Source organism: Sitophilus oryzae, unplaced genomic scaffold (genome assembly GCF_002938485.1).
Source record: "Sitophilus oryzae breed Bouriz unplaced genomic scaffold, Soryzae_2.0 scaffold_41_pilon_pilon, whole genome shotgun sequence".
NCBI classification, from domain to species: domain Eukaryota; kingdom Metazoa; phylum Arthropoda; class Insecta; order Coleoptera; family Curculionidae; genus Sitophilus; species Sitophilus oryzae.
In genome coordinates, this window is record NW_022146996.1 from 4,901,504 (window position 1) to 4,914,872 (window position 13,369).

General features: G+C 34.8%; 1 protein-coding gene across 1 annotated transcript in view; it reads right to left on the minus strand.

Annotated features, from left to right (window-relative positions):
• Window positions 1-13,369, minus strand: part of LOC115885763 (homeobox protein OTX1-like) — a 66,136-nt gene that overhangs the window by 16,165 nt on the left and 36,602 nt on the right. The window contains exon 3 of the mRNA XM_030904773.1: window positions 2,929-3,101. Coding sequence (XP_030760633.1) covers window positions 2,929-3,101 — 173 coding nt within the window. The remainder of the gene's footprint in view (window positions 1-2,928; window positions 3,102-13,369) is intronic.

Sequence of the window (13,369 nt, forward strand, 5' to 3'; positions counted from 1 at the left end):
ATAATGCAGAACCAGACGACAATTATCATAACCGTGGTGACTACGAAGTAGAAGATGAAGATGGGTTTCTACAGCGTGCAACTCGAGTGTACGTTAATTTTTGCAAGTTTCGACAGAAATGACCAGACGCAAATGCTCATTTTATTGAAGCAAATGCTCTTGAGTATAAGCCAATAATTATTCATTTCAACTCGAGTAGATGCTTATACTCTGACCTGTTACTCTAAGCTCTTGCTTGGAGCGTTTGCTCATACTCATGAGCATTTGCTTTCTTTTTATTCGTACGGGCCATTAATTATCCATATAAATATTTTTGAAATGAAACTTCTTTACGAGCGATGGGAGTAAAAACTTAAAGCCGTGACACACTAGACGCGACAGGAAAAGTGATAACGTTGAATTTTTGATCTTGGAGCATCGTAACTCTGGCCCTATGTGAGCTAGGGGGCTGAGACTCGGAATAAAGCCCCATTTCCCCCTCTCTACAGGCCCCATCTTTTCATGGTATTTTGACGACGTTTCGTGCACTACGAAACCCTATCATCAATGAATCAAATCAAAAAATCGTCCGATTTAAATGAAATTTGGTATGTCGATAGATTGGACCTAGGCCAACTTTACCGTGTACATCACACCATGGACACGTATCACTGTGACAATTAGTTTTAATGTAAGAAACGTCAAAATTTGATGTCGTCCGATCACGTACCAATTTGGTGGGTCGGATGTGAACGACGGACGGTGTACAAGGTCCCACCCTGCAAAGTTGGATACGACGTTTTGTTTATATCTTTATCAGGTTGGGACTAAGGATTTGGTATTGAAGAAAAGTGTGGGTCGATTTCAGCATAATTGGGGACGGGCTACAGGATGACGCCCTCGACATTTCGAACCGATATGCCTCTAAATGGACGAAACCATCAGGATTTTTCTTAATTATGAGTCGATTGGAACCAAACTCGGTACGTGGATAAAGGTTCCCGAATGGAGTTCTGAGACGGGCAGACGGAAGTAAGAAGTTTCACTTCAAATATGCACACATAGTGCACACACAATTTTTTTACTCTGTTACTTTTAACTATTTTGACGGATCATGTTCAACCAAGATAGAAAAAATTACAAGAGAAGAACGATATAGGTACTACTGTGTGCTCTTTTCTATAAAAATGTCTGCCCTTTTAAATATTTGTTTCTGTTTTCTGGTTCAGTATTAATAAAAAATTGTGTTTTTATAATACTTAATCAGATTCTTTTGAGGTAACTATAGGCCTGTTCCACTGCGACCTTTTCAAATCTATTGTAGTCCTCTTTTGATCTCTAGGTTATATTCTTTAGTTCTATCCTTTTCAAAAAGTCTTATAACTGGGAGAGTGAACTCTCCATATAGCTCTTAGGATATTTCATTGTCTAATACATAAGCTGTCGTACAGTTTGACAAAATCTGCACAAATTTCATTAGCTTTATATGCTTATTAGGCTTACAATGCTCTGTTAGTAGACCTACTACAGCTTAGATGCTCTTCCTATCTTTGTTTATCAGGTCTGTAAATTTTGGCACATGTCCTACTATAAAGTTTTTTACCTGTCTCTGCCCTGGTGAATTTCTCCACTGATCTAGATATGTGTTTTGTTGTCATTCTTGTAACTGTTTTTTTCAGCGCCGCATGCAGAAGGGTTCTGGGCTTATGAATGTTCATTGGTGAGCCATAATATACTGTTTATTTTGTATGATGTACAACTTATTTTTTTAATTGGCTTTAGCTGACGAATGGTGTGGATAAAGTAAAATAAAAACATATGTAAAATAAATACATGAGGAACTAATGAAAATTACGGTAGTTCAACTTAATTTTATTCAGTTATCCCCTTCGGAATTTAAATCAATCTTTATTTCGAATGTTAATCCTCCGAACAGGATTTCTAGCCATGCCTATATAGTCAGACACCAAATCTGATTAGTTTTTCTGTTCAACAGACTTCCTAATGTCGCCTCCTTTTGTTTCAATCATTATCGAATGATGGATGGCGTAAAGGCCCACCCACAATCACTACACAATGTCAATATTTAAACGATATAGATTGCATTGTTTTAAGGTTACTGGGTCTCAAAAATGTGATAGTCATTGTTGTTCTTTTTTTTCATATCGAGGCAAATAAAGAAATAGAATATTTTCAGTTTACTTCATCATCAGGGTAGGACTAAGGATTTGATATTAAAAAAAATGTGGGTCGATTTCGGCATAATTGGGGATGGGCTACAGGATGACGCCCTCGACGTTTCGATGCCTCTAAATCGACGAAATTATCAGGGTTTTTCTTAATTATGGGTTGATTGGAAACAAATTCAGCACGTAGATAGAGGTACCCGAATGGAGTCCTCAGGCGGACAGACGGTGGTTTTAATACATTTTCTTTATGAAAGTGAATCAAATTATTTATTAATTTTTAATTTATTACTTTTTCAAAATTTCAAACTACACTTTTTCAAATATGTCCTTCAAAACCGTAGTAGTTTCACTTGAGTAAAAAATGAACGTGTAACGTGCACTGCCAAAATATAATTTTACGGCCAAGCGACTGCCCATGACTACAAACAAGACTTCCAATGTCTGCTATGTAATTATAGTCGACTGATACCAATGACGGCCAGCGACTGCCAAGAATATATACATGTAATTCCAACAGTGTGACACCCCTCTTACTAGCCTAATTCGGAAAAATACCTAACTTATTGTTTAAATTAACAGAATATAAAAATTTAATTAATCAAATAGGAGCCTACAAACTAAGAGATTTTGTGAATTTGGGCATCAGCAGGCAGACTTTAATCTTGATTTTTGTTTCGTATACTATTATAGAAGTTCTATTATACATTATATTAAATTTTACAGTGGTACCTACTATATTGAAAATCGAAATAAAGCTTACCCATGCCCCCTGGATAGGCCGCCATGGAAGGATGTAACGAATCCACGGGTAGCCCGTGTAGGCCGAGGCTAGGCATAGGGTATAAAGCTGATTTGTAGGCCATAGTACTTCCGGAGTTTCCACCGCAAGTACTTCCAAAGCCTGCGAAGGAGATTTCGTTGTCCGGGCTGCATCTGTAATAGAATTTAAACATGGTAAAACTTTAACACAATTAAATAGTATTTTCATATCACCAAAAGTTTAATTCAGTAAAGATATTTTATGATATATTGACAACCAGATGAAACAGATTGATGACGTCATAACGGAATTTCGTAAATTATGGAGCATTGTTTTTTGTAATTATTGTCATTGTCGTTGGATGTAGGGTTATAATTTTATGACGGACGTTGATCACTGTCAAAATTTGCTTTTGAAATGAAATTTTATATGTTAAATTATATGGAGGGGATTTCATCGATTGTCACGTCTATGGCATCTGAATGCCGTTTTTTTTTTCGATCATACGATATATGATCGAATGTCAATATTTAAATTGAATGTTAAAATTTAATATACCGGGTGCATCTCAGAAGTGACTCACCCCCTATAACTTTTTTATTTTTTCAGATAAAACAACGAGATTTGGTATGTTAGTATATTATAACATAAATTGGGATTAATTGATGTATTCAATCGTTTTCGGCCAGTTCCGGTTTCACCGGAAATGGCTACAACTTTTGATTTTTAAATGGTACCCTCGGTATTTTTTTACTTTATTCGATAGAAAATTACACTCTGAATCGAATGACATATCGTACGTATATGACATTTTCGCATATGGTTTATTTGAAATTGTAACATGCGTTTCATAACGACAATTTGACTCAAAATACCAAGTGGGTGGTATCAAATTATTCGTAAAAAAATTCTTTTTCCAAATATGCTAATGAGCCACCCTCGTTCCATTTGAAAAAAATGAAATATGATTAAAAATACGATATGGGCATCTTTTAACCAGCCAGGACAAGACACTAAAAACATTAGACGATGAAATCTATTTTTCCAAGGCTCCTTGATTAAAAATTAGTGTTTTTAAAACAGCCATGGCACTCTAGATTGAAATTTAAAATATAATTTGTTTTTGATTTACTATGTCAAAAATTGACATATGATATGTCATTCAATTTAGAATGTCATTTTCTATCGAATAAAGTAAAAAAATATCCAGGGTGCCATTTAAAAATAAAAAGTTGTAGTCATTTCCGGTGAAACAGGAAGTGACCAAAAACAATTGAATAAGTCAATCAATCCTAATTTATGTCATATACTAATATATCAAACCTCGTTGTTTTACCTGAAAAAATAAAAAAGTTATAGGGGTGAGCCACTTTTGAGACGCACCCGGTATACCAATTGAAAAAAAAGTTTTGTAATTTGTAATCAATAGCAGCCGATTATCGTGATAAAAGCTAAAATAACTGATGGTATAGTCCTTCCAACTAGAGGATCCATGACAGTTGTATTTTCTCACTTTGTTTTTTTTTACTTTATTCTAGTAGTGGGAACTATCGAATGAATACTATCGAAACATTCGATAGTTGCAATTCATTCGAATAATTCGATAGCTAGTAGTTCATCTGCCTTGAAATATATTAATTCGGCAACAAAAACCATTCATTTATAAAATTCATTCATTTGTAAAATTCATTTATTCGTCAGGATCGATTATAATAAAATATAAACTGGATTTTAGTTGTCGCCCGGCGACGTAGGTTTCTTTCCTAGAAACCCGACAGCGGTCGGCGGTCGGTGGCAATGGTATGAAAAAAGCCGGCATCTTTGATTTTGAGTCAGATAAAGATAAGGACACATTATTTTTTTATTGAGGTGCTAGTATTTACACAGCAAATACATTATGAACAGCGCTGTTGCCGTATATTCGTATTAGTTGGTATTAGCGAAGAATATTATTCTTTGGTATTATAGTTAGTTAGGAATAGTATGACTATATATTTTGCATTTTTTTATTTATATTCTGTTGTTACACTGCAATAATACTTTTTATTTTGGATGTAGGAAAATGAGTTTTAATGTTTTTTTTAATTAGTATTTAAAAATAATATTTGCTTTTACTGGCATTTATTTTAAAAAATAAATGAAATATTTCTTCGCAAAAATCTACATGTAAGAGAATTAGCATAAACAAAATACAAATATCGTTAACTTTTTTTTTTAAATTGGCACGTGTAAAACTTTAATCAATCAATTTAATTTTCTCATCCCAAAATTTGAGTTTGATAACAATTTACTTAACCACATTACCACATTACTTATATATGATTATTAAGTTCAACTGATTCATATTACTAAAACATCTAAAATACAAATACATATGTATTTTTAAAATTAATTTAAGTTCACCTCCTCTCTCTTAAAAATTGTTACTTCTCAAAATTTCCCATTAAAAAAATAGACCATGTACCGTATAAAATTAAATAATTGAATGATCGAAAAATCACACAAATTTTCGGAAAAATTTTGACCACCTGCACACGTACACAATCGTCAATTTAAAAAAAAACACTACTACTTTAGTATTTTAAATATTTTAATAAACGCAAAAATAGCACAGTATTTAGAAGGCAAGTTATAAAAATTTGGAAGAACTAATAATGCACTGACGCAGACAAAAATCAAACGAATACTAAATTTCATTTATCAAAAGCATTCGATAGTCGTGGCTAACGATAACCATTTAGTCGCATGGCGAGGTTGTCACATATGCTTTAGTATACAAATGAATGAATGATTTTATTCGAATGAAACCATTCGATAGTTGAAATCATTCATTCAGTAACCATTCGATAGTCTAATTCATTCGATAGTTCCCATCGCTACTTTATTCGATAGAAAATGACATTCTGAATAGAATGACATATCATATGCCAACTTTTGACATTTTCGCTTAATAAAAAATCGTATTTTAAAATTCAATCTAGAGTGCCATGGTTATGTAAAAACACTAATTCTTAATCAAGGAGCCTTGGAAAAGTAGATTTGATCGTCTAATGTTTTTAGTGTCTTTTCCTGACCAGTTAAACAATGCTCAAATCGTATTTTTAATCATATCGCATTTTTTTCAAATGGAACGAGGGTGGCTCATTAGCATCTTTGGAAAAGGCATTTTTTTACCAATATTTTGATACCAGACACTGGGTATTTCGAGTCAAATTTTCGTTACGAACCGCATGTTATAATTTCAAATAAACCATATGTGAAAATGTCAAAAATCGACATATATGATATGTCATTCTATTCAGAGTGTTATTTTCTATAGAATAAAGTAAAAAAATAACGAGGGTGTCATTTAAAAATCAAAAGTTCTAGTCATTTCCGGTGAAACAGGAAGTGACCAAAAACAATTGAATGCGTGAATCAATCCTAATTGATATCATATACTAACATACCAAATCTCGTTTTTTAACTGAAAAATTAAAAAAGTTATAAGGGTGAGCCACTTTTGAGACGCCCCGGTATTAATTTAAGTCTTTACAAAAATGACTTGACTTGAAATAAAATGATTTAAGTCAAAGACTTAAGACTTAAATCATTTTGGATTTAGAAAAGACTTAAGACTTAAGTCTTTTTAAAACTGACTTGTTGCAGCTCTGGTTATAGATGGGGTAATATTCAAAATAAATCTTTTTTTGTTTCTTCCGTGTGGGCTTTTTGTTTCATTTAATCTTTAAACTTGTTACTTATACTTCAACCACCTTTCACAGTAAGCTTTGTACACAAAGAAAAGACTTAAAATCTCCATCCCCTGTTATCAGAAAACAAAAACTTAAACTCCCCTTTTGATCTGTCTCAGCGTTTTCACCGCCGAACAGAAGCATCGCGGAAAAACGAATCATCCTAATTGACAATATCAAACAAACTACGAATGGGACTAATTTTATCTGGCAATCTGGCTAATGGGCCATTATTAACCTTATCATCTTCAAACGATCGCGACGTATCGGACCCTTTGGCTCACTTGCCACCACCCTCTGTTCGGCGTTAACAAGGCCTCGAGGCTCTCGAGGGAGAAGATGCAAACGGTAGCGTTATCTGTCGGGAGGGTAGTGGAACTAATTGATGGCAGGGTGGGCATCTATTAGATAAGGATTAAGTATAATAGTTTTGAGAATATATGTATGTATATGTTAGGGTTAGTGTTTGCTTTGGCTAGTACCTATAGACTAGCTTGCGCGTGTACCAGCTATAACCATGTCGATTATTTTGATGGTATTTCTACTAACATTGCTGGTAATATTTGTCTATTTATATAATGTCCGAATAGTAGTGATAAGCAAATGCAAGACCAAAACCAAGACAATATAGAACCGCAGCCTCCCCAAACACAAAATCATTAAAATTTATCTTCAGAAATGCATCATTATCTTTTTTCCGACTTTAGAATAGTTCTGATTTCAGCTACTTTAAAGTCGAAAAACTCGAAAAGGATGCATTTCCACAGAAAATATTTTGTAACATACTATTCGAAATGGCTTCCAAATACTAAATAGATAAAAAAATTCTTATAACTGATTTCATCTAAACGAAAGTTGAGTCTTGTTTTTAGACCATATCTAGAATGCGCATGTTATTTTATTTAATTTGAAATTGGAATTATTTTATACCGGGTGCGTCTCAAAAGTGGGTCACCCCTATAACTTTTTTATTTTTTTAGATAAAAAACGAGATTTGGTATGTTAGTATATGACAAAAATTAGGATCGATTGACGTATTCAATTGTTTTCGGTCACTTAATGTGTCACCGGAAATTACTTCAACTTTTGATTTTTAAATAGCTCCCTCGGTATTTTTTTACTTTATTCGATAGAAAATCACACTCTGAATCGAATGATATATCATATGTCAACTTTTGACATTTTCGCTTAAAACAAAATTATATTTTAAATTTCAATCTAGAGTGCTATGGCTGTATTAAAAAAACTAATTTTTAATCAAGGAAAAATAGATTTGATCGTCTAATATTTTTAGTGTCTTGTCCTGGTCGGTTCAAAGATGCCCAAATCGCATTTTTAATCATATCTAAATTTTTTCAAATGGAATGAGGGTGGCCCATTAACATATTTGGAAAAAGCATTTTTTTACGAATAATTTGAGACTTTGATACACTTGGTATTTCGAGTCAAATTGTCGTTATGAACCGCATGATATAATTTTAAATAAACCATATGCGAAAATGTCTAAAGTTGACATATAGTATGTCGTAATACCGAGGGTGCCATTTAAAAATGTTAAAAAAGTTGTAATACATTTCCGGTGAAACCGGAAGTGACCGAAAACAATTGAATATGTCAATCAATCCTAATTTATGTCATATACTAACATACCAAATCTCGTTTTTTTATTCGAAAAAATAAAAAAGTTATAGAGGTGAGCTACTTTTGAGACGCACCCGGTATATGTTTTAAACTTTAATAATAAAAAAAACAATTATTATTATATTAAAAATATCTATTATTAATTTTATCTTATAATGAACATCAGATTTTTGTTACTAAATCAAACTTTAAAATATAAACATTAAAACGCTCCTTGATGATGCTTCTCCAAACGGTTAAATACCAAAAAAACAAAATCTGACTCTCGGATTGTCAGCTGAACAGATAACGAAAACAACAATAAAAAAACGACACGTAAAAAATATCCGTCGAACGGTACAAAAAACAACATTCGATGTCGTCGAGATTAGGGTGTTCGGTTTCGGCTTGGACCTTAAGTTCGTCAACAATAAGGATCATATTTCCTCGAGGTGTTACGCTCAGTCATAATCCCGGACAAAAGAAACGTCAGACTGCGCGCGGATTAAGACGATTTAAAATACATTTTCGACTACTAATGCTGAAAGGGGGCGCAAGACGAGGTTTTGGTTCGGGATTGACCGGAGAGGACGAATGGTGAAGGTCGACAAAAATTTAAAGAATCTAACGAAAGTTTCATTCTTTGTTTTGAATTCACAAATTTTTCTTATCATAAAATATTTTTTTATCACAAACTACTTTGATAGATAGCAAAGAGTATATTTATGTCATTTGGAGCAATTTCTCTACACAATTTTTAAGTTAGTGATATTTAACATTGTCATTAAAAGCGCATTCAAAGTTCCGGGATGTTAGGGTATCCACTCCAAGTTCTTTCTGAATTGCGGTGAATTTACAAGGCAATGGCCGATGCACTTTTTCACCGGCATAATTAAAAGGGTAGGTACTAATCACGGTCACTGATATTAACGAGTTACGTCGAAGCATCAAGCTTCCAAATTCAAGAAAAATAATGAGTTGCTTTTATTATTACGCTGCGGTGTTATGATATTTTTTTTATAGATATACCGTGCCGAAATATCATCAACCTAATCGACGATATGCTCCGAAACAGACACTTTCAGGTAAAACTAGGGGAAAAAGAGTTTAAAAAAAATAAACTAGCTAAATTTCTGTGTTAGCTCCACTGCTATTTAATTTATATATCGCAAATATACCTGCTACTTCAGCTAGAAAATTTGGGTATGCAGACGATTGGGCGATAACTACAAGACATAAGCACCTTGAAGAGACGGAGGCTGTTCTTACGAAGGGTCTGTCTTCCCTGGGAAACTGCTTCCGCAGGTGGAGTCTACAACCAAAAGCGGTAAAAAAAGTTAGTTGCTTCCATCTTAATAATAAATTAGCAAATCACGAACTTAGTTTAAGGTTTTAGTGTAACTGACTTTCCCATATCAAATCCCCAAAATATTTAAGCATTGCACTAGATAGGCCCATAAACTTCAATAAAGCATCTCACCCAAATATAATATCTTCCATAAATTATAAGGCACCTATGAGCTTGGTTTACTCTACTGCTTAGTACTGTTCCCCGGTGTGGCTTAATAATTCTCACAAAGGAAAAGTGGACATCTAACTGAACAATTTAAAGCTTAGAAAAAATGGCGAATGCAGATTCTGTTGGGAAAATGGGGAAACGCCAGAACACTCCACCACTGAGTGCACCGAGGCGACAATCATTCGTGCCATGAAGTTTGGTACGACTGCTATCGAAGATGGAGAACTACCTCTGTAAAATCGTGTCAGACACAGGCTTGGCAAAGCCCTGAGACTGTATAATGAGTTATAACTCGTTATGGTTCAAGATAGAGGGACAAAACAGATCAGTAATATCGCCATGATTCCATACATTCTACAATTGAACAATACAATGCCATACTAATATATCTCCCACCCAAGGGCTTTCTATTCTGTCCTATTGCTCTACCGCAGACTAATCGCACATACTCTAAAATTACAAAGATGTCCCAACTGATGAGAACCAAGTATACCGATCTGCTAATCGGAACTCCGTGGTCTGGATTTTAACTGTAAGACAGTAATGTGGACAGCTTAATGGAAAAGTTGGGTTGATCCATTTCTTCTATGCGGTATTGCCGGATTTTGCATCAACATTTCAAACCGCACAATTTTTTTATGAAAAATGTTGCATCTAAGGTTAGAACTTTATTTTTCGCAATTAATTCCTCATTTTACTACAGCTGTAATAAATGATATTTATCTTAAATATATTATCTTCATTTCAGTAGTATATCTCCCATGAAAGTTTTTAAAATAGGTTATTTTTTTCTACGCACATTTTCCTACAAAAACCGGCAACACTGTATGCCGTTTTTTATTTTGCCTCTCTGTCTGTCAACCGGTCATTTATAATTATCTCTGTAGCATGCATTAAAATACAGACCACGCAGATGAACCTATTCTAGTTCTTCCTATGAACCCAGGGCTAGTACAAAGATTGGGTGTTAAAGGTGAAATATAATTTAAGAATATTAAACCCACTCTTAAATTAAAATCCAATTCATTTAATTCCACTTATAGTGTACCTATCATCGATTTCATTTAATTTTATGATATAGATACACATTAGCCGTCCAAATTTAAAACATACATTTTCGGTAGTACATTACCTAACCATTTCATATCCCCCTCCTACAAAACCTACCCCATCTCTGCTGCTACTTATCGGTCAGCTTCCAGCAACAAGCCGTCGCCGTCGTCGGCGGCATCGCCCAGCTAATAGAGTTGTCTTGTCGACGGCACGGCGATTGAACCCAAAGGGCCACTCGGCGGCCCTTATCTGTGTTTGCACCCGGCCGTCCGCTACGCTGCCGACCCGAGATAACGAGGGCGTGCGCCGTTTTTCTTCTCCGGGCGGCAGGTGGGGACTCCCCCCCGAAGGGCAGGGCGCGTCTCTCAATTTGTCCGCAAGTGGGGTGGCTTCGGATGGACATGTTTGGGTTTCTCGCCGTTAAGTGTTATGCTAAGGTCGGCCGGAATGGGGGAAGTAATCGTATGTTTTTCTTTTCCTTCGATTTTATGCAACACTAGGGTTGCACTCTTTTCTATATTAACCTAGAGGAAGGGTAATAGGGAAAAGAATGCAACTCTAATGCAGGACTGCAACAAATCAGTTTTAAAAAGACTTAAGTCTTAGGACTGAAACGCACTGGCGACCAGGTCGCAGCGACCAGTATTTGATTCTATGTTATTAGGAAACGCAGCTGCGACCAGTTATAAAATGCTAGTGGCTGCGACCTGGTCGTCAGGGCATTTGAACCCTTAAGTCTTAAGTCATTTCTAAAATCAAAATGATTTAAGTAAATTTCAAAATAGAGTTCTATGACTTAAGTTTTAAGACTTTGACTTAAGTCATTTCCTTTCAAGTCAAGTCATTTTTGTAAAAACTTAAATCAATATAACGTTATTTAAATCTTTTTTTTGATTTAAGTCTTTTTTTACTTAAATCAAGATAATATGCAAGTTAAGTCGTAAAATGACTTAAATCAATATAATTTTCCTCAAGTCAAGACAACCAGAATACAATTTAAATACCTATTTTTTAAATATTAATATTAATTCTCTTGTATTACCCATTACCGATTTTTGTATTATCTATATTAATTTATTGTAGATATACAGATTAGAATAACATAATATGTAATGTTTCAAGATCATGTACTTTCATAGATCTTGATGGTTCCTCAACGTCTAAAAAACGCTGCTCATTAAAGTTTTTCTTAAACTTCGGAGGCGTTTGACAATATACCGTATGATCGAAATCGAAAAAAAAACGACGTCCCGTTAGCTCGGAAATGACGATCGATGACATTTCCCATAAATTTACATACAAAAGGACAGCGATCTTCATTTCATAGCCATCGCTGACGCCGATTTTTTTCGATCATACGGTACACACAAGGTGGTCAGATCTCTAGAAATAATATAGGGGTAAGCACAACTATTATTCGCTGGTTTTGGAAAATAGTGTCAACACGGACAGCCGAGATTCAGATGGGCACCAAAACTATAGCTGTTAAAACAACGTAAGGAACTCCACAAGGTAGTAAGACCTATGATTAGTCACTACTTGCAATAGAGTCGTCTCGCAAGAGATTTTACTTGCAATAGAGTCGTCTAAAAACATGTAATAAGATTGGTCTTTTGTCTTTCTTTTTATGTATTCCCTATTATAAGATTGGTCTTTTGTCTTTCTTTTTATGTATTCCCTATTATCGTTTAAAGTGTCCAAATTTTGTTTTTCATACCGATTAATTTTACATGTCTTATCCACAACTTGGGACGCTTCCAATGTAGGGACAGGGATCGGAGTATTTGGGCCGAAAACTAAATACTTTGAACCAATAGGCACCTACCCCAGCACACTTCAGGCAGTAACGTACGCTATCGAAAGATGCGTACAATTTATCTTAGATAGGAACTATCGAAAACAGGATATAACCATCTTATCCGATAGTCAAGCAGTACTAAAAGCGATCAAGTCAGTAACTATCAATTCGAAGTTGGTCAAAGAATGCCTGGAGAAGGTAAACATACTAGACAAAGAAAATAAATTCCTTCCACTCTGGGAGACTTTTGAGACTTTTCTTAAGAAGATAATGACAAAGCAAACGATTTAGATAGAAAAGGGGCGAACACTCCACTAAGTGAACCGGAACCGTTCTGCTTTCCAAGCGAAAACCATCTTAAAGTGGAACTGAAGAACCTGGAGGACTCCATCCGTAACCTGGTATGGTGTAAGTCAGTAGAAAAAGTTCCTCAGAACTTACGACCGAGAAAAATAAAAGATTTTCCTTGATTTAAGTAAGAACAATCTTTGGATTGTCATGGGGTTTCTAAAAGGACGTTCAAAGAACACCTCAGTAGATTGAAGCTGAGACAGAACGGCGAATGCAGGTTCTGCGGGAAAAATGGGGAAATGCCAGTACACCTTATCACTGAGTGCGTCGAGACGATAACCGTTCTTGCCATAAACTTTGGTACGGTTGATGTCGAAGATGGAGAGCTGATCTATGTGGAGCCGTCTCAGATACTGGCTTTTGTCA